Source organism: Castanea sativa, chromosome 10, assembly GCF_040712315.1.
Source record: "Castanea sativa cultivar Marrone di Chiusa Pesio chromosome 10, ASM4071231v1".
Taxonomy (NCBI): domain Eukaryota; kingdom Viridiplantae; phylum Streptophyta; class Magnoliopsida; order Fagales; family Fagaceae; genus Castanea; species Castanea sativa.
Genome location: NC_134022.1, coordinates 31,976,353 through 31,998,239, shown reverse-complemented (window position 1 = coordinate 31,998,239; position 21,887 = coordinate 31,976,353). Strand labels below are relative to the sequence as shown.

At 34.1% G+C, this 21,887-nt stretch overlaps 2 protein-coding genes across 11 annotated transcripts; one reads left to right on the top strand and one right to left on the bottom strand.

Moving 5' to 3' along the window:
- The first annotated feature begins 2,040 nt into the window (after positions 1-2,040).
- On the top strand, positions 2,041-8,188 carry LOC142614201 (pentatricopeptide repeat-containing protein At5g57250, mitochondrial). 10 transcript variants are annotated; one of them, XM_075786764.1, is made up of 6 exons: positions 2,041-5,440; positions 6,280-6,418; positions 6,744-6,811; positions 7,076-7,301; positions 7,402-7,563; positions 7,707-8,188. In XM_075786764.1, the coding sequence occupies exon 1, from the start codon at positions 2,121-2,123 to the stop codon at positions 5,349-5,351; it is 3,231 nt and encodes a 1,076-aa protein (XP_075642879.1). In that variant the 5' UTR covers positions 2,041-2,120; the 3' UTR covers positions 5,352-5,440; positions 6,280-6,418; positions 6,744-6,811; positions 7,076-7,301; positions 7,402-7,563; positions 7,707-8,188. The 10 variants fall into 10 exon arrangements, with proteins under 10 accessions (XP_075642879.1, XP_075642873.1, XP_075642874.1 ...); XM_075786758.1 differs by having other exon boundaries at positions 7,076-7,593; positions 7,707-8,187; XM_075786759.1 differs by having other exon boundaries at positions 6,741-6,811; positions 7,076-7,593; positions 7,707-8,187.
- A 4,114-nt stretch (positions 8,189-12,302) lies between these two features.
- On the bottom strand, positions 12,303-20,291 carry LOC142613118 (uncharacterized). Its single transcript, XM_075785317.1, has 5 exons — positions 18,878-20,291; positions 17,940-18,700; positions 17,722-17,811; positions 13,280-14,053; positions 12,303-12,860 (listed from the first exon to the last, which is right to left on the bottom strand). Exons 1-5 carry the CDS (start codon positions 18,984-18,986, stop codon positions 12,723-12,725), a joined length of 1,872 nt encoding a protein of 623 aa, XP_075641432.1. The 5' UTR covers positions 18,987-20,291; the 3' UTR covers positions 12,303-12,722.
- Positions 20,292-21,887: the final 1,596 nt, after the last annotated feature.

Sequence of the window (21,887 nt, the reverse complement as noted above, 5' to 3'; positions counted from 1 at the left end):
TTTCCATCAACATCCTCAAAGAAATCAAAGACATCAAGATGAGTCATATCCACTCTATTTGAAAGGTCAAGAGAATTCATAGGATCTTCAGGATTATTACGATCAACAAAGTTTGTTTCAATCCTCTTTCCCTTTTCTTTTATGGAGGCTTGGTACAGATCTACAAAATGTTTAGGAGTACAATATGTACGTGACTAGTGACCTTCCATACCACACCTATAAACTTAATTTCATGGCCCTTTGATGGTTTTTAGCAATAGCTCATTATTTTATTAAGCCATTAGAAGATAAAACAATAGTTCATAACACTTTATGAACATATGCATTCAATAATGCTACTGCATGATCACATTCGAAACATGATATATGTGTCTTCTATTATATAATTTTAATTGTGGGCTAATTTTAAAATGCCAGATTAATTCACTTGCACCTTTAGTTTATTGCAACTTTAGTCATACTGAGCTTTTAGGATGATCAAGTTCTTCTAGAACTTGTAATTCTCCTAAGGGTCTTTTATAGTAAAATACTCAGTTTTTTTATTTTATTTTATGTATTTAATAACAAATGAAAATTATTGCTTTTGAACAATTGCTTTTGAACAATCCTTTTGGGACACTTTGTTGCCATCCATAATAATATGTTCAGGATTTATTACATCAACATAAATCTCATCAAGATTCATTGCTTCTAGATGAAATCTTAGTATCAAGGATCCATGATAAGAAATGATTGCCTAAAATGTATAATTACAAAAGAAATTAATTACATAACTACATAAGAAATTTAAATTCTGTAAGGTTTGACATCTATATCAAATATATAATTACAAAAGAAATTAAATAACTAATTTTTTTCTTATACACAATTTTAATGAAACAATACTACACATACATATTCAAAAGTTGATTATAATGAAACAATTCATATACATTCAAAATTTATCAATATACGTTACATATATCTATAGCTATAATTGAGTTGGTTTATTACTAATCATTTAACAATATATATATATATATATATATATAGAGAGAGAGAGAGAGAGAGAGAGAGAGAGAGTCATATTTTTTTTTAATCAATTAGAATAATCTCCAAAATTATAAGCATAAAATGTAATAAACACTAATTCTTAGGAAGAAAAGAAAACTTACAGTAAATTAAGAGGATAACACAAATAACCTTTGATGTTTCAAGAACAATAGGATTACAACTTCCTTTTGAAATTGGGTAGAGACTCGTGTTGATAACGTGTTGTGAAATGATACAAATAAATAAAACAAAGTAAGAAGAAAAGGAACAACATTGATAAACTCTTGTATTCAAATGACCATCCAAAGTTCTTTTGATATATCTTAGATGTGTACAATATCAGTTAAGCAATTCCACATATATATAAAACTTTAGAATGCTGGTAAAGTTCATGGGATAAGGTTGCAATAATGAGTATAATTATGAATATACATCTCCCTTATAGACTTTACACATTTCAAACTTTACACATCTCAAATAACTCTTTCATTGTCCAAACATTCCAATCGGACTTTATTTCTAACATACTTTCTAATTGGAAATCATTAAATAAAAAAGTGTAGTATGAGAACCCCCATTAGTTTATAGTTTTTCATCCTAATTTTTTTAAAAATAAATATAATAGGATTAGAAACTTATGGACCCATTCCATAATATTGTTTTTTCACTACCAAAGACAAGATACCATTGGATTATTTTATTTGTTTGTGTAGATGGAATTTAAACTCATTTATTTTACAACAACAAGAGTCTTTTACTAAATAGGAACAAATTCTCTTTATTTCATTGAAACAGAGAAAGTCAATTTAATGGTTAGGATTTTATTTTTAGATCCAATAATGTAAAATAAAAAAATGCTTGACCATGGTTATACCTTCAATTTTATTCTCTAAACCATAAAATAAATTCATTTCAATTGAAACAAACAAAAAATATTTCAAGCTTATTTTTTTTGGTGTGTGTTTTTAATGCAAAATAATAGTCCAAGCCTCCATGGTTGAGAGCCAATACATGATTATACACAAACTGGCTCTCTCTTCCCAACAACAACCAACGACAGTTGGCCAAAATTCTTAGTTCCACAAACAATGTTTTACTCCAACACCAAACTCTCCCACTCTTCTTCTTCTTCTCTTCAAACTTTACTCAAAAGAGGTTTCACTCCCACTCTCAAATCTATCAACAAATTTCTTCTCTTTCTCTCCCAAACCCACAGATACGACTCAATCATCCACTTCTTCTCTCAACTAAGCTCAAACCAAATCAAACCCAACCCTCACACCCACTCAATCCTCACATGGGCTCTCCTCAAATCCCACAAATTTGATGAAGCAGAGCATTTCATGAAGACCTATGATCAGATAGGCCCAAAAACTGGCATGTGGGACTCTTTAATTCAAGGCCTTTGTACCAAACAAAACAACCCAGAAAAAGCACTATCACTATTGCAATTTTGCTTGAGAAACAATGGTATTGTGCCTTCTTCTTTCACTTTTTCTTCATTGATTTTTAGATTTAGCTCTGAGGGAAACATGGGTAGGGCAATTGAGGTGCTGGAGTTGATGACAGACGAAAATGTTAGATACCCTTTTGATAATTTTGTTTGTACTTCATTGGTTTCTGGGTTTTGTAAGATTGGGAAGCCTGAACTTGCTGTGGGGTTTTTTGAAAATGCTGTGAGTTCAGGTGCTTTGAGACCTAATGTTGTGACTTATACAGCTCTTGTGAGTGCTCTTTGTAAGTTGGGAAGAGTGAATGAGGTTGGTGATTTGGTTTATAGGATGGAGAAGGAAGGACTAGGAATGGCATTTGATGTTGTTTTCTATAGTAGTTGGATTTGTGGGTATGTAGCTGAAGGGATTTTAATGGAGGTGTTTAGAAAGAAGAAAGAAATGGTTGAAAGGGGAATAAACCTGGATACCGTGAGTTATACTATACTGATAGATGGGTTTTCGAAGCTTGGGAATGTGGAAAAGGCAGTTGGTTTTTTGAATAAGATGAGAAAAGATGGAGTACAGCCCAATTTGGTAACTTACACTGCAATTATGTTGGGATTTTGCAGGAGAGGAAAATTGGAAGAAGCATTTTCCATTTTCAAAATGGTTGATGATTTGGGGATTGTGGTGGATGAATTTATGTATGCAACTTTAATTAATGGGTTATGTAGTAGAGGAGATTTTGATCGGGTTTTTCATTTGCTTGATGAGATGGAGAAGAGGGGAATTAGTCCAAGTACTGTGACATACAATATTGTGATCAATGGATTGTGCAAATTTGGGAGGACATCCGAGGCTGATAAGGTATCAAAGGGCGTCACTGGAGATGTTATTACTTACAGTACATTGTTACATGGGTACATTGGGGAAGAAAATATAACTGGGATTTTGGAAACAAAGAGGAGATTGGAAGAAGCTGGAGTTTGTATGGACATTGTTATGTGTAATATACTTATTAAAGCACTCTTTATGGTTGGGGCATTTGAAGATGCTTATGTACTTTACAAGGGAATGCCAGAAATGGATATAGTTGCAGATTCTTTTACTTATTGTACAATGATCGATGGGTATTGTAAAGTACATAGAATTGATGAGGCACTTGAGATATTTGATGAGTTTAGGAGGACATCTATTTCTTCAGCTGCATGCTACAATAGTATTATTAATGGTCTCTGTAAGAAGGGTATGGTGGATATGGCCACTGAAGTGTTTATTGAACTCAATGAGAAAGATTTAACTTTGGATGGTAATATCCACATGATGTTGATCAGAGCAATTTTTGAAGCACAAAGTGCAAATGGGGTCTTAAATGTAGTTTGCAGATTGAATAATCAAAGGTCAGAATATGATGTTGTATGTAATGCTGCCATATTCTTCTTGTGCAAGAGAGGTTTGCCTGAGACAGCAGGTGAAGTGTACATGGTGATGAGAAGGAAAGGGTCAACTGTGACACTCAAGTCTTACTATTCAATCCTAAAAGGGCTTATTAGTGGCGGAAAAGTTTGGCTAAGTCAGCCTATTTTGACTTCCTTTTTAAAAGAATATGGCCTAGTTGAACCTAGGGTAAACAAGATATTAGCATTCTACTTGATTCTAAAAGATGCCAACAGCACCAATCAATTTCTTGACAGAAACAAGGAGAAGATTTCAGGTGTCACTCTTCCCGTTTCTGTTTTTAAGGCACTTGTAAAGCATGGTAGAGTTTTAGATGCATACAAACTTCTTGTTGAGGCTGAAGATTATCTACCTGTTATGGACGTGATTGATTATTCAATTATAGTTGATGGACTTTGCAAGGGAGCATATTTTGATAAAGCGTTAGATCTCTGTACATTTGTTAAAAAGAAGGGGATTACCCTAAACATCATCTCTTATAATTCCATTATAAATGGCTTGTGCCGTCAGGGTTGCCTTGTTGAAGCATTTAGGTTATTTGATTCATTGGAGAGAATTGATTTAGCTCCCTCTGAAATTACATATGCTACATTGATAGACACTTTATGTAGGGAGGGACTATTGCTAGATGGCAAGTGTTTGTTTGAGAGAATGGTTCTGAGGGGATTCAAACCAAATACACATGTTTATAACTCACTAATTTATGGTTATTGCAAGTTCGGTAAAATGGAAGAAGCCTTTAGGCTTCTGTATGATATGGAGATAAAATGCCTTAAGCCTGAGGAATTCACTGTTAGTGCTGTTATCAATGGCTATAGCCAAAAGGGTGACATGGAAGGGGCTCTAGGATTTTTTATCGAATTCGAGAAGAAAGGTGTATCCCCTGATTTCTTGGGTTTCTTGTATTTGATCAGAGGTCTATGTGCCAAAGGAAGGATGGAAGAAGCCAGGAGTATCTTGAGAGAAATGCTTCAGTCTCAGTCAGTTGTGGAGCTTATAAACAGAGTTGATACTGAGGTTGAAACAGAGTCAATAGGAAGTTTTCTTGTTGATTTATGTGAGCAAGGAAGTATCCAAGAAGCTATTACAGTTCTTAATGAAGTTGCATCTATGTTTTTTCCTGTTCAAAGATGGTATAGTGCTCATCATAAATCAGATATACAAAGTCTTCATGAACGGCAGGGATTTGGTACAGTTGCTTCAAGGTCTGTAACATGGCGTTCTGAAATTGATTTGGGGTTTGGATTGTCTGATGTTAAGGAGGTAGAGAAGGCGGTTAAAAGTTATGATCGATCAGGGAAAAGATCTAAATTTCTTAACTTTGACAATTTCTACATGGTCTTAGCTTCACTCTGTTCAAGAGGTGAGCTGCAGAAGGCTGGTCAATTAGCAAAAGAAATGCTTTCTAATTTGGATACAGCTGATTAATTGAACTGGAAAAATTGGGTTTCTGTTACTGAACTTGGAACTTCCTCTCCCATTTATGCAAGATAAGAACCATGCATTTCCACCTGCAGGTATATATTATCCATTTCCCAGTGTTTCAGTTTTTGTAATCTTTTCACCTTATGTGATAATTGCTCCATTTAATATTCCGGGAAGTCATCTGATTAGTTTACAAGTCTTTTTTCTTTGTCAAGTGAGCTGTTTTTTAGACTTGGCTTCCATGTTCTATATCTGCATGGAATAGTGCCAATAAGCCTTTACTTAAATGTCACTTCCTCCTCTCCCAAGTGTGGGTGGAAGGTTAGGTTGTGGGTTCAAAACTCATTGGATGCATGTGTAACTTACCAATTTTGAAAATATTATATCCATGGAATAGCAAAACCCCCTGATTATGCAAATTGGATGATATCTTAAATTGCCATACTCATATGAAACTGTTATTGTATGATTTTATGTGTAAAAGAGAATTTTAGCTGATCAGTTACTATGCGTGCTGTCATCTAGGTTTGATTTCACTAAGGTATGTGTATGTAATTTTTAGCATATAAGAAATCCTTCACCTTCAATCACTATTGTAACATTGATGGAGCATCAAGCTATCTAAGTGTAGACTCATCAAATGCTATCTAGTCAGAAGATTACCATGTGATTCTGATCGTAATTTCTTTTTCTACAATACTGTTCTTCTCATTGGGTGCACAGCTCATTTGGGAAATTCACTCTATCAGCCTCAAAGGATAATATTTCAATCGGGCAAGCATTTGAGTTTTCTGTTTCTTCTTGTCTTGGCTACTGTTGTATTTTGCCTATGAATAGTCAGAATGTTTAATTGGCTGACGAGCAGTCATTTTTGCATTGGTTTTCCACATTTGTGGTCTGGTATAGCCTCAACTGTTTTCTTTTGCAACAGATTGTTACCAATTAAGTGGATGTCAACTTGGCAGAAGTTTTATGTATGACAACTGACAATTATCATTGTGATAATTTTCTCCAGTTGGACTTCTACCACTCTAGACTCTGGCATTGAACATTTGGGCAAAGTTGAAAAGGTAGCTAGCTAATGTAGAATTCAAATTTTTAAAATGTTTTAACCATGATTTCATCCTTATCCCACATGCTGCCACTACATATTCGTGGTTAGTTTCTGAATTTCGTTTTTGTTCACATTTTTTACATTGGTTGAGGAATTGCTTGAACTGAGTATGAAGTTTCTCTCTTTCTGAGATATAGAGTGGTTCCTAAGTGTCTTCACTACTTAGCAAACATATACTGGTTCCTACATATTCGTGTCCCACGACTTACTAGTTTCAACTATTACACCCTTCATCTAGTTGCTGTCAACTGAGATTGACCGGCTATTGTTCAATGCAGCAGGCTCCATATTTGATGTAGCAAGGCAGAGGAGTTCTAGTGTGCGAGAGCATGGGCTGAATCCTCTTAAGGTTTGTATTCTATGAAAGAGCCAGGCTAGGAGTAGCTGATATTACTTACGAAGGAAGATCAACTTAATTTCAACCTGCATGAGTAGCCTATAGAACTAAATCTGGTTCCTTTATTTTCTCATGGTATTTGGACAGAACTACTTCTATGAAATGCTCACTGATCTGAAAACTGCAATACATGAATGTCAATAAAATTAGTTCTTGAAAACTTATATCAAACAGATACTGACGGTTGATGATGCTTTTGTTTTGTTAATAACGCAGGCCCCTCTCACATTGGTGTCAATTATAGAAGAAATGGATATAATCTTCTCTCTCCAAAAGATGTAATTAGACTTCGTCAGAGATGTGGATTCATATTCATTACTATTCAAGCCAAACCCTGAAGTACCTGAAGAATTACAAGTTTCAAATCTCCAATTCTGTTTGGGTGTGGCAAGTCAAGATCTGAAAAATCTTGCATTGGAGTCAATATTTGGCCAATTAATGGGTTAGTGCTCAAATTTCCCATACACAATTGACGATTTGTTTGGCTAAATCACATTAGGAAACAAGGTGATCCCTGGACCTGACGCCTAATGTGTTGCTAGTGTAATGAACAACATGCACCTTGCTGTTACTTCAGTCGGCCTTGTTAGCACTAGGATCACAGCGGTTGTTACATGAACATCCTCGGTACCTCTTATCCTCCTTCAGCTGGGGCATTATCTGGAGAAGCATTTATTGCCACAGAGGATGACACATCATTTTTGGTACTCACAGTTTCACCCCTTATGCTCAAGGTTACCCTTACTTTGACTATGCCTCAGACCCAGAGCATATTTTCTTACACCACATTCGATGGATAAATGATAAACTAGTCTCTTCATTGACATAGTTAATTCTTTTTGCGCAGAATTGGAGACAACATAGCTAATTTTTCTGTTGCCATATCAGCCTGGTTGGCCAAGTGCCCGAAGGAATCCCTACATGAGCAAAGAAAATGCACTCATGTACAGATGACAAGGCAAACCTTACATTCATTTGGTGAGGAGTGGGATGCAAGGACGCCAGACTGCCTCATACATACATTATTGTTTGAAATGCTCAATGAAGATAAGAAACCAGCTGGAGAAGAGCAGAGCATTGGACTCTTCAATCTGGACCCTCGGCCTGTTTATCAAAACTTTGAAAGCTGCTAGTAATACTAGAACGCAATGCATATCACTGTTGTATCAATATGATACTAGGCAGACTCTGCTAAAAGCCTAAAACAACTAACTCACCAGGATGATAATAAAAAGTGGGAAGTTGGAACATTATGCTTATCTTGTAATTAATTCTCCTATATGCTAAATGGTTTCATGCAAACTGGAATAGTCTCGAGGGCCTCAAATATAATAACCCAAATGGTAAATACAGCAATTGTTTGATCTCTATCATGGGGAAATGCATTGCTCTTAAATCTAATAATTGAGGAAATTTGTTGTGTTTTAGGCCTCTGTAATAAGTGAGGACTTTATTATGAGTAAGCATCATTTTTCACCCAAAAAGAAAGGGGGGGGGGGGGTGGGTGGGGGGGGGAAAGAAGAGAGTAAGCATTACTAAGCCTATCATCATTAAGTTCAAGATCTTTCAGAAACCCGGCCCTGTTTCGCATTAATCTTTTCATTTTTTGGAGACAAAACTGCTAGTGGAGTTTTTATTTCCCATGAGGAATCACTATTTGGACCTCAATGATATGGCCAGAGAGCTAGATAACGTCTGCGCATATCAGTTAATGATAGGTTTGCTATACAGATATGTCCAACAACATGCTATTAGGAGTACCATATGCACTCTCCTCTTACATAATAATAGATCTTACTATTCACTAATTCAAATCATGGTTGGATCCAATATTTATGTGAGTATAGAGTATGTCATCTATATTATATATAAAATCTAAAATTTTAAGGGTAATATTTATTATTGCTACGCTTATATTGAGTCACATTAGCATTTTCGGTCCAATTTGGTCAACTACGGTCCATTTTGCTGCAGTCCATTTCAATCTAGTTTAGTCCACAATGGTCCATTTCGGTCCACATCTGTCCATTTGGTCCATCTCTCTTTCTCTCTCATAGTTTAAAAGAGTGCCTCTATAAATTATAAAATCCCAGTTGTAAGATCAAATTTGTAAACCTCATTTTTCATGCTCTTAAAGTCCATAACAAAATGATGTTATAAAGTAATTTACATATTTTTTTTCCTTTTGCTTCGTATTTAATTTACATCAAAATACAAACTTCCTCTCACTAATATCTAAAGCACAGAAAGATTATGTTAAAATAACAACCTCAAAAAAAAAAAAGGGTTGGCTTATAGGTCTCATGCTATTTTTTTTTTCAATTGAGTTATTATAATTCTGGAGTATTGTATAGTTTTCCCTAAATTAGCTTATAAAAATCTCAAGAAGTAATCCACTCAATCAAGATTCATGCCTCATAAAACAGAGTTACTAATATGAATCTCTCAATACCAAACTCACTCATAATAATAATAATAATAATAATAATAATGATTACAAAAGCCAAGGAAAAAACACACACGGAGACACTGATTTGAATCTCCCCTTATACCAAAATCACTCATTAAAAAAAAAAAACATGATGATTACGAAGCCAACAGGAAAAATAATTAGAAGAAGGTTGAGATTGGTGAATGACGACTTTACATGAACGGTATGATGTATATCTCAAAATGATTTGACCAAATTACTATCAATATAGGTGCATGCACTAATTTGTCACCAATCAAAGCAAGATCTCTCTCTCTCCCTCTCTCTGCTAAGTAATGAATTAATTCAAACTGAGGGCGAGACAAAAACAGGAGAATCAATCAACCCCATCCCCTATGGTAGGTAGGACATGGAAGTCATTGCAAAATAATTACACAGAACGATATTATGAAGTATGACTCACCAAATTAGCCTCTCTAAGTATATGTTCAACCATCCCATCTACACAAGGAAGCCAAGTTACATCCATTGAGGCATGCATATGGGCCAGCTTTATGTTCGTGATTGCTATGATACTAATTACTAGTAACTCAGCTTCCCTTGATTCCTTAGACCCTTGAATTTCGGTACTTACAATTATACGTTTGAGGTTAGTAGAAGCAAATGGAAATTGATGGATGGTTGAACTTGTCCTGAAAATTTTAACAGATAAAATGGCTTTTACTTAAGCTTATACTTCCACAAGCACTTTTCTAGCATACCAAAAATGACCTGTTCTCACTAGCGGCAAGTCAGGGTGATCACAGGACCACCTTGACTCGCAAAAAATGACACATATACACTTGGCAAAAAAAAAAAAAAAGTTATATGTTAAACTAACCTATTGTGACCATTTTAATAAAAATGTTGAACACCTTGACCTGAGAATTATAAAAAGTTGGGTTCAACAAAAATAAGAATAATGCTATAATTCTCAAGCCAGGGTGTTCAACATTTTTATTAAAATGCTATATAAAAAGTTGGGTTCAAAAAAAATAAGAATAATGTTATATTCACAATATTTTCACAATAATTTTACAATAAATCCAATATGGTAAGCTATTACTGATTTTAATTTGGGCTCAAAACTAATATTATTTTTTTATCCACCAATATCAGCTCTTTGCATAACATTTATTGTAAAAATATTGTGAACGTAACATTACTCCAAAATTAATGAACAAAGTTTCTCTCCAAACTAGTTTAGAGAGAAACTCTTCAAACTTCTCATATATTTCTTTTTTGGGTGTGAATTTTGAAAATCTAACTATTGAATTTCATGTTTCTTATGTTCTTAACATACGTATCAAATTTCATTGGATGTTATTTACTATTTAATCAATTAACTTCTTTTTTATATACAACTTTAAATCACAAAAACTTGAAATTATAATATTTATTTGATAACATAGCAATTGATCTTTGATTTTTTTTAAATTTTGTCAGCATTAAGAATTAATAAGAACTTGCAATCTAATGGTTAGATTTTCAAAATTCACACTTAATATAAAAATATATAATGAGTTTGTAGGGTTTTTCTCCAAACTAGTTCGGAAAGAAACTTTGTTCAAAATTAATTATGCCCCCAAAACATAATCCTTAATCCCTTTTATAAAATTAAAAAAAAAAACTTAAATAACAACAATAAATATTAGGCCAAATAACAACAAACATAAACCAAAAAAAAAAAGATAAGACCAAACAACAAAAAGTGATCTAATTATTCAAAAAAAGCCTACTATAAAACAAAAAAATAAAAATTGCTAAACATTCAAATTTGTAGTTCATTCAACTTATTCAATAAAAATAATCTATAATTTCATTTTTCTACCTAAAAAGTAGTGCCAAGAAAAATATTAGGGTTGTCATTTCTCCTTGATAATGACGACAGCTATATTCTTTTTAGCTTTGAAGTCACAACAATTTTATTCTCCTTAGTAACTCAACTCACAATTATAATTAATATTTAAATTATCACTTTATTAGATTTTGTATAATTTAAATTTCTTAGTGACCACCCTAAAAAAAAATTCCTAGAGCCGCCATTACTGTACGAGTATCAAGATCAACCTCCAAAAAAATATTAAGAGTAAGACTACCTACCAATCAATTATTTCAGACTACGCAAAAGCGGAAGTTCACTTTTGCAGACGGAAGGTAGTTTCACAAGCACTTTTCTAATGTTGGCCTTCTAAATTTGAATCACCTCATCAAACAATACAATTCCAAGACCTTAATCCCCATATATCTCTCAAGCAATGACCAAAATATATGACTAGCACCAAGTTTGACAACTTTTATGGCGTCAATCGCTCTCATATCCTCCCCCCGTGGGCTCTTTAAGAGTGAAATTCGGGGCCATGAAGGGTACGACCGCATTTTTGTCACTTACTGGTGCACCACTATGACAAATTTGTACTCTTAAATTTGCTTAGGCCTCACTATGCTAGCCTACTCGATGCTTATCACTTCAATCCAACTTCGCAAGGAATTCATGGTTAACAGGTACTTGTGTCAAAGCTCGATGACACAAGGACATCAAAGGAGTAGATATCACACATAGGATTTAAGCATCAAAGAGAGAATGCATGAAATAATCATAAATATCCATATGACCAAACCAACTTATCCATTGTTCACTAAAAATTTGAAACCAGCCAGATTTGAGCTCAACCTCAGATTAAAAGTAATCCAAACATCATTTCATTCCTCTCAAATTGCTTTATAAATGTTCTGCCTTTTTCCTTTTGTCACTTTTCAAGCCTGAAATGGTCTCAAACATATTTTCTCGTCTGGCTTCTGCTGAATGATCCAGTATTTCCTGCTCAATCATCGCATTTTACTGTGCGCGCCACCACGAGAAATCAATTTATAAACTCAAATTCTTCTATTTTCTTCTTATTTGTGTAATTAGTGCTATCAACAGGATCTGCACTACCCAAAAAACAAAAACTTGGAAAACATATATCGACAAGAGCTAAACTAAAAATAGAATTTTCTGATTTCTTTTTTTCTTTTTTTCCGTAAAATTGACCAAAAACACATAAGCTTTATCTTGTAGAATCGAACCCTATTAGAAGGAAAAGGAAAAACGGACCAAAATACCCCCCAAAAGATGTGATTTCTCCAGCATCTTCCACTGCAGACAAAATATCCCCTAACGTTTACCTATCCCAACCAATCCTGAAACCTAAAAAAAATCCCTGTTTTAGGCAGGCAGGCTTGAGGCACCTGTAACTTATTGCATTATGCAAAATGCAAACTTTCCAACCAATACCTGACCTCTTCTTTCACACCCACTCATCGGCTTTCTTTCAAAACAATAGAAAAAAAGAAACCACTGCCATCAAAATTTGGAACTCGTTGGATCTCTTGGGTGATGGAAAAAGTAAATCAAGCTTCAGATCCAGAGTCAGGTGGGCTCAACTCAGAGGATGCTCCACCCAAGCTAGTCAAATGAGATTCAGACAACTTTGAAAGCATTGGCTGCACACCTCGGCACAGTGATGGGTTCAGTTTCATGATCTGGATCTGCACAAGACAGAGTACGCATAAAATTAGTAAAACTACATTTGCAAATTGCTGTAACAAACTTCTTATAATGGCTTTTTAACTTTCATATTTTAATACTGAAAGAACTCTTCTCCGTTGAATCAGCCAGTGGCACTAACACAGTCACTAACTACTCGAACCCTAACTTGATATATTCAAACCTCTAGTAATAAAAGAAAAACTAATTCTACTCCCCTCCAAAAGAAAACGAAAGATGTAAATAGGAAAAAAAAAATTCCATAGAATTCTTTGGTTGGATATCATTGAGTCGGGTTAGGATGTAATTCCACCTTCCAACTAATCCAATATAGAGAGCTCTTAAAAAGGAAATGTGAACTTAAACTGATCCCAGTTTTATGGTCGTATTAGTAAAAGTCATAGAGGCGAGAGTTCTTTACCCTTTGATAAAAAGAGTTGATCTCCTCCTCTGTAAGGCCTTCATCCTCGCCAGAATTTTCCTCCCAGCCAAGAGAACGAAGGAAAGCAGCCTCTTCCTCATCTGGACAAATTGTTGCACTAGAGCTTATGTTGTCCTCTCCAACAACAGAAAACCTCTGAACCACTTCACAGGTATCACCATTGCTTGTGACCTCAGCACCATTTTCAGTAGCATGAGGACTTGCAGGAGCACTGACTACTTCCCCAATTATTTCATCAGATTTTTCCATGGTAGGAGATGAAATAACAGGGCCAGAATCTGGGAGAACTGTAGAAGTGTTTGTTGAAGTCTGCTTCTTTAAACGATTGAAAAAATCATTCCGGCTCTGCACTTGAGACGAGGAAGGTCTCCTTTCCTTAAATCCTGATTTCTGATTATATGCAACAACCTTGCGCTCCAAGGAGGAATTCTTAAGGTTGTTAGGGCTCCTCAAAGGAGTAGATGCAGCTGATGGAGTAACAGGAGGCTGGCTATTAGCAGTTCTGGGGGCATTATTTGTCGGACTAGCAACATCCTTTGGAGAAGTAGAAACACCATTTTCCCATGGCACTTTCAGAACAAGAAACTTCCCATGAGATGTCTTCGAAGCATCAGGTTTGACATGTCCACTGCGAAGAGATTGATTAGCATTTTGTAAAGAAGATGGTTGCTGCTGCCCGCTCTTGGCAGCTGCATTGACCTCAGTAGTTCTGACTGCTGTTTTGGGCTTTGATTTGTCAGTAGAATTGAGGACCTGTAAAGGAAATCAGCAATAGATAACTTAATAAGATTCTTGATATGTATAAGGGTATATGTATGTATATGTTTTGACATATAGACAGTAGCCAGCTCCAGATGTGAACTGTAAGCAAGCAAAGTCCACTTAGATGATCCACAATCTAAGTTGCAAAGCTTCATGGTTTTCATGAATTTTGAACTAAGAGTTTGCACAAGCATGAAGATAAAAGAAAATAAAAACTTATAAATCTCAGTTTGGTAACATAAAAGTCAGCATCACAATAATAATTCTACCACAATTAAAATGTCTACAGCACAAACGTGCCCAGTTTTACATTCCTTTGAATGAAAAGTTCTATGGTTTACCAAGAAAATAGAAAGTAGGCTAATTTTTTAACATAATATAAGCACTCCGTTTGTTTCAATGGAAAACCTAGTGTAAAGATAATTTTTCTTATTTTTTAGTGTTTGGTTGCATAAAAAAAAGATGAGTCAAAGGAAAACAATCTTTGGTCAACATAAAAAGTATGGCTTATTTTTAGAGATTGTTTTCCATTAAATTTTTTTGGAAAACAACTCTATCTCACAACAAGCTAAATAAGGGAAGTTAAGAAATTTTTTTCAACTCAATTAAAGTTGCTACCAAACATGGAAAAATGTGATAGTTTTATAGAAAATGTTTTTTAGAAAATAACTCATTTTCTAGAAAACATCATTGTTGAAACAAACAGAGCGAAGGATGCTTTCCAGGTAAATGTGTGATATCTCATTCATCTTGTACTAAATTAATGCTTCTCAAGTATTCCATCTTAGTTATTCAGCAAACCAAATGTTTCATCTTAGTTCAATCATAATTTAATTACTGTGTATTCTAATAAGTTTCTAATAAGTAGATGATGAAACCATACATGCTCCTAGTCTTGGCATAATGGGCAAACATATAGATCAATACTAATAAAGCAACTTGTTTGGCTTAAACCTAACATGTGCATCTGATAACAAAAGGTATACAATACACGCGCGCACACACACACACACTGTATTCCTGCCAACACCCTCACCAAGCAAGCACCTACCCACAAGAGAGAGAGTATTAAAGAATCACAAATATTTATCTCTAACTTTACTAAAACAAAATTTGATTGGTTTAATTAAAAAAAAGAGACAAATGGAAAAGAGGATTAAAAAAATCTATAAATATTTATAGCTCATCCCACTGAACCATAAAGAATTAACTACCACAACTGCTCTTAACAAACACAATGTTTAACCAAAATATTAGGTCCACCAATGAGCAAAACTTAAAAATCAAGATCATATTACAATAACAATACGGTCAGGGCAAACAAACACAAGGAGAAAGATATTTCTATTCTTATCTAAATGTCTATAGTATCAAGGAAAGACCCATTCAGTCATAGCCTATTGAATTTATTTACAAAATAACACAGTTACTTCAACAGAAATCATCTGAAATTTGCAGAATGTATCATCCTTTTATATTAAAACCATTGCAAGACATCCTGACACATGCATTGCAATCTTTCACCTAACACATATCGTTTTTAAGACTATAAAACACCATTTGACAAAATAATAGCTTATGGAAACATCTATTACTTCAGATTGGACACCACTTTTCAGCCAAAAACGAAAAAGACAATAAGAAAGAGATGGGTAGAGAAATTCACATTTAATAGCTACTCCTATAGTCATATAAACAAAAACACACAATAAATGATGAAGACGCATTTCTCTTTTTTCCCATTGAAATTCAAAAGAGCGAGGGCGAAAGGGGGGAGAGGAGGGCAAAAGAGTAAAAAAAATCAAAGATATGTCTAACAACATAAAAAGGAGCAACCAACCACCACAGCTCTAGGAATCCCATAGGCAAAAGAAAAGAGAAAAAACTTTTAAAAAACTGAAGAAAATTAAGAAGCCAAAAAAAAAATGCTAAATTAAAATTTAAGTAACCATATAATTTTTCAATAATCACATAACTAGGAAAGCTTAGAGACTCGGTTAATTTCGACTGAAATTCATTTTTTGCAACTCAATATTACTGCTTTTGCCATCAAAAGGTTTCTGCATAATGACATTTCCAAAATGAAGCTATTTAAGACAAAACTCTTTCTTTAACACAATCAGAAAATTTAACTTTTTAGCCATTCCTTCAACCTGAGACTCATGACAATGTTGCCTATAAAGGTTCCACTATCTACTCCTTAAAAAACAGCCAAAAAAAATTACACATCCAAAAGTAAGGAAAAGTGTCAGTAGCTTGCATAGAGAAGGTACTTATCAATCATTGATATAAAACAAAAAACCAACACAAGGAGAGGATCAAATGCAAACTAACGACAAGGTGATAAACCTATAAATCATGTCTCTGGCCAAAGAAAAGAAAGACCTCAAAAACAGATCAATAAGCACATTCTACAAAAATGACCCAACAAGTAGAACCTGTAAAAGCATTCAAAATATCTGGTATACAGAAACATAACTTATAATGAATAGCCTGGATAAAGAAGGTAATTGTACAGAATTCATTACATAAATCTAAAATTTAAAATAACGATAATAATGGACAAAACAGAGCTGAAGTTCTAGATAGAGTGCTAGCTTGTGGCTTTTAGGTGTTTTTCCTCTAATGTCAAGTTACTTTATAACAATCTCTAGCCAAAAAAAAAATTATAACAACATTCCCCAGCCTGCAATGACAGTAAAATTTTCAAATGATATATTAAAAAATGTACATGCATATTATTTATGTTCAACTACTCTTTTAAAAAAAGTTTATTGAAAGAGGTAAAGCATCAACAAGAAAAATGTACAAACATTTGACATTTCCTAGATCAATAATGAATTAAAAGCTGAAGTGAACTTCTACATTATTTATTACCTATAAACCTAAATTCTAGGAAGGCTGCAAACATGTCAATCTTCCAATGTTATATTCTTTTCTTCTATTTTCATATGTAAATCAGGCATTGGGAGCCAATAGGGGTATAACATAAGTTCACCATCAGCTAAGGACAGTTCTACATAATAATTTTTAGCCTTAACAGCCCAGAGAAAAAAATGTGTACTAGAAGGAAGCGAAATACAGAACTTACAAACAGCAGACATAAAAATAAATAGAGCATTTGCCCCGGTTCAATGCAAAATGCTATTTGGCTTATAACTTATGTTTCATGACTTTTATTTAGAATAAAAATAAAAGGCAACACCACCAATGACAAAACAGGAGGAAAACAAAGCTTACGGCCTCACCCAACTACTTAAATTATATCAACTAATATAACATCAAAGATAATTTGATAATTACAACAGGAGATGGCAGATTTGAACCCCGGATGTCTCTATTAGAAACATTAGGAGATGCCAACCAATTGAGCTACAAGGCTCTTAGCCTAATAAAACAGCAAAAATAATACCAAAAAATAAAACAGTGTATCTCAGTTTCCTCAATGATAATTTCATTTAGTCACTCTAGTCCAGAATACAATTTGGATATTGGAGTATGCCTAAATATTAGGTTTATAAGGGGCTCATATCTGTAATTTGCACAGTATCCAGAAGTCCTAAGGCTTATAGTATTGATGTCGGTATATAATACTTAACATAAAAGATAGGTTAAAAGGGACAGAAATCTCATGAACGAATGAAGGGAAATACTCTTACCGAAGTTTTAGGCATTGGAGGTGTAACTGGTATTAATTGCCTAGATTGCTTAATAGCCAATTCCTCAAGTCTCTGTGTATTGACAGATAACTACAAATAAAAAAATAAAATAAAAAGTCTTATTAGATCAGCCACAAGAGTGGATTATGTAACCAAAATAGCACATGGGAAATTGAACAATGTAACTAAAATAATGCATGGAAAACCTGCTCAATTACCTGGGGGGTAGTACGAACTCGTGATGGAGCTTGGGCCAATGCTTCAGCCATATTAAGACCAGCCATTGCACTTGAAGCCCCAGACCCTGAAGCTGGAGCAACAGTCTGTTGAACAGCTAAGGATCCTGTGCTGCTGCTGCCGCTGCTGCTGCCAATAATGGCAGGCACCTCTGCCAGAGCCGATGTCCATCCCTCCCCACCAATCAAAGCTGTACTACCTACAGGTAAGCTATGAACAGCAGTGGTCAAACCCGGAGAAGAAACTCTTCCTATATCAGGCACTCCTTGCTTTTCTTCAGTCCCAAGTGAGGGAAAATCCTTCTCAAACACTGTCTTTTGAATACTACTACCAATACCACCCCCAGAAAGCACACCATTGCCATTGTGATTGTTATTGCTGCCGTTTTTGGACTCTACAGAAACTTTTCGTGACAATGGTTCACCCTGTTTCCTGGAAACCATTGATTGAGAACGACGCAATGAGTCCTTCTCTAGCCTATTTGGAAATATGCTTCCTAGAGGGTCAGAACAGTCACGGTCCCAATGGTCCCCAAAGTTTGACCTCTCCTTTTCCTTCTCACGGTCCTTGTCCCGGTGACCTCTATTAAAACTACTGTATGCATGCTTTGCAGAACCATTACTAGAACTCCTCCGTGAATTTGATGAAGATGTCCGGTCCAGAAATGCAGAACGAGGGGTGTCAAAATCACTCGTGCTCTTAGAAGTTCTATTTCGTGTGTGATGAGCCAATAAAGGACCATCTACAGAAGCAATACCACAATTATTAAACATGCCTAGACTTAAGAACTACAATTTCAACAACAGAAATGTCCTAAGCACTAGTTTACTACATGCCAAAAACTAAGCATAAATATACATACATTTCAGTGTATCAAAAGCAAAATAACGGTAAGTACAACTCGGAAATTTGATAGTACCTGAATGAGAAGCAGTTGACGCAGAATGGTGGCTTGAACTGCCACCCCCAGTAACACTTCCAGTACTTCTCAACCATTCTGGAAATAATGTGGGTTCACTTCTTTCCATAAGGAGCACTGAACATGATCAGAAATAACAAGAATAACACTCCTAACCTTCACCGACTCCACCCTTTTCTCTTCCCCGACTTACTAAGCCGTAAAACCTAACCCTAAATTTCTTCCCCTCCCCAAAACCTGTAGTCCTCCAAACACACTCAATTAACTGTAATGGGTTCTTCTATTTTTTCACATCTAGGACCTACATGTCCTTCATATGTCAATCATAAATAAGCACAAAATTTCTCAGAGACTTATCCTTCTATACAAACTCACTTTCTTCCTCCCCAAAATCCAACCAATTTTGCTCCACAATCACCAACCAAACTCAAACCTAAACTTCAAATAGTTCCTCCTTTTTTTTTTTTTTCTTTTTTTGTTTATCAAATAAACCCCATGAATGGAATTAAAAGAAGCAAATTCTCATACAAGTTCGAACCCAGAGCACAAGCACAAAGGCAATGGCAACAAGAATATGCATGAGAGTTCAATGGGTTTAATCCATCTTTGTTTGATTAAAGATGGATTTGAAAAAAAACGATTGCAACACACTCACAAGACCCTCATCTCTGCCCCAAACCCCAGAAAAATTGGAAAAAAAAAAACCGATTCAAAAGAAACAGAACCAATGTGAAGAAAACAAGAATGAAGAGAAAAAAAAAAAACCCTAACAGAGAAACAGAATCAGAGTGAAAATGTGTGAAAATTAGAAACCCTAGAAAAGATGAGGAAAATCCAAACGTGTTTTTTTTTTTTTTTTGTATTGTAGAGTCCCAAAAACCTAGGGTTTGAAAAATATCACAAAAATTATTTTGGCGAAATAGAAGGAAGTTCTAAAGAAAGAGGAAGAGAGAGAGAGAGAGAGAGAACACTAACCCTAGCCTTTGCGGTTGGTTGATGAGAGGAAAAAAAAAATTAATATATAAAACGTAACCGTTTTATATAACCGCCTCTCAGTGTATTCTCAACCAGAACAATGCGTTTCGGAGACCAAAAACAAAAACAAAAACAAAAACAAAAAAAAACAAATAGAGAGAAGAGTGTTTTTGTTTTTTCACACTATGGGAAGCGAAAGCGGCACAGAGAGAGAGAGAGAGAGAAATGGAATTCTCAAAATGGGGTTTGGGTTTGGGAAAATAGGGTTTTGTTGGTTGGTTGTGTGTGAATGAGATATCAGATATATGAGCAAAAAGAAAAACTAATAGCAAGCGATAGAGAGAGAGAGAGAGAGAGAGAGAGGGTGTGTTGTTGTGTTGTGTGTCTAATTTCTGTTAGTTGTTCTGGATACTGGGGAATGAAACGTATGAAGAACAAACAGCCTCTCCTCTTCTTCTTCTTTAAAAATTAAAACTATTTTCTTTTCTTTTTTCTTTTTTTAATTTTTTCTATATTTATTTTTTGTGCTTGTTAGTAGGAGTAGTAGTATATATATATTTTGTGATCATTTTTTTATAATTTTTTATTTTTATTTTTTGTGCTTGTTAGTGGGAGTGGTAAAAGTAGTATATATATATATATATATTTTGTGCTAATTTAATTTTTTTTTTTTTTAAATTTTGGTTGCCATCTAGTCTAGGGCTATATATGGACCTCCCAAAGAAATCCCCATTGCACCAATTTTAACTTGACTTTTATTGAAAAAACACTTTGTTTTTATATACGGTGTCTCCATGTTTCTTATGGTGTGGCCTTGCCACTGTTGCCAGACTTACGGTGTACGGTGAGCCACCTATCTATGTATCTATTCTAGATTATTATAATATAACATGCACATTTTTTGCCTTTTCTTTTTCTTTTTCTTTTTGAAAGCCTAGACTTTGCAATGGCCTAAGCTAAAAACAATTTAAATCACTACCTTCTTAGGTTTGATTTTCTTTAATAATTTTTAATTAAATTATGTGTGTTATTTTTTATAAATTATCTAATTTGGCTTTTTATTTATTAATATATATGCATTGTATATAAAATATTTTTGTCGTACTTTCTTGTACATTGCACGTGTAATCTAATTTGACTTTTTATTTATTAATAAATATGCATCGTATATAAAATATTTTCATCAAATTTCTTTGTACATTGCGCGTGTTAACACCTAATAGTAAAATAAAATGAGAGGTTTTAACTCTTTATTGGTTTTCTTATAATGTTGATACATAATTCTTTTTAAACCTCATATATTTGCATGTCATCAATGTCTTTTTTACTAAAACAACCCAATACTAGACAAATTATCATTATTAGGTTTCATATTCATTTTTCATCAAAAAAATTTCAAATTCTCTAGATTAAATCAAATTAAATTAGGTAATTTATTTTCTACAAATTAAAAAGGTTATATTCTAATTTTTGACGTTTTATTTATTCAAATTTATTTGTTAAAGATATATTATTATATAAATATATTTTGTTGAATTTTCTCGTATACTGCATGCATTGTTTCATTGCCCCAGTAGCTAGGGCTTTATGAAGGTAAGTTTGTAGTTTGTTCATGAAATTCAAAGACTTGGAGTCTTGAATATTACTCTTTCTTGTTTGATGTGGGGTGTATGGAGAAAGAGAATAGGAGTACGTTTAAAAATCAAGAGTTATCTCTAAAGAGCTCTAAATCCCAATTCGTCGAGTTGTTATCATATTGGATTTTCTTGAATTTTTGTAGACTGCCAATGTTATTCGACTTTATTTCAAACTATTCATTTTGAAATTATTTCCATGTTAACTCTAAAATATTTATATTTAAAATATTAATTTTTTTTTTTTTTAGAAACCATGAAAATATTAATCTGATAGTAGAAAGTACCTTATTGCTAATGGAATTCAACCAATTTAGCTTTAAGCATGTTAATTGTTCCACTTTACTATGATTGATAGAGAATCACCATAAATTTACCAATTGATTCTTTTGTGCTTTAAA

What these genes read in the sequence shown, in the direction of transcription:
- LOC142614201 (XM_075786764.1), top strand. Translation starts at nt 2,121, where the DNA reads ATGTTTTACTCCAACACCAAACTCTCCCACTCTTCTTCTTCTTCTCTT.
- LOC142613118 (XM_075785317.1), bottom strand. Translation starts at nt 18,986, where the DNA reads ATGGAAAGAAGTGAACCCACATTATTTCCAGAATGGTTGAGAAGTACT. An exon ending in GTCAACTGCTTCTCATTCAG is followed by an intron (nt 18,701 to 18,877) that starts GTACTATCAAAT and finishes TTGCTTCTGTAG; the next exon opens with ATGGTCCTTTATTGGCTCAT. An exon ending in GAGTTCGTACTACCCCCCAG is followed by an intron (nt 17,812 to 17,939) that starts GTAATTGAGCAG and finishes TTTTATTTGTAG; the next exon opens with TTATCTGTCAATACACAGAG.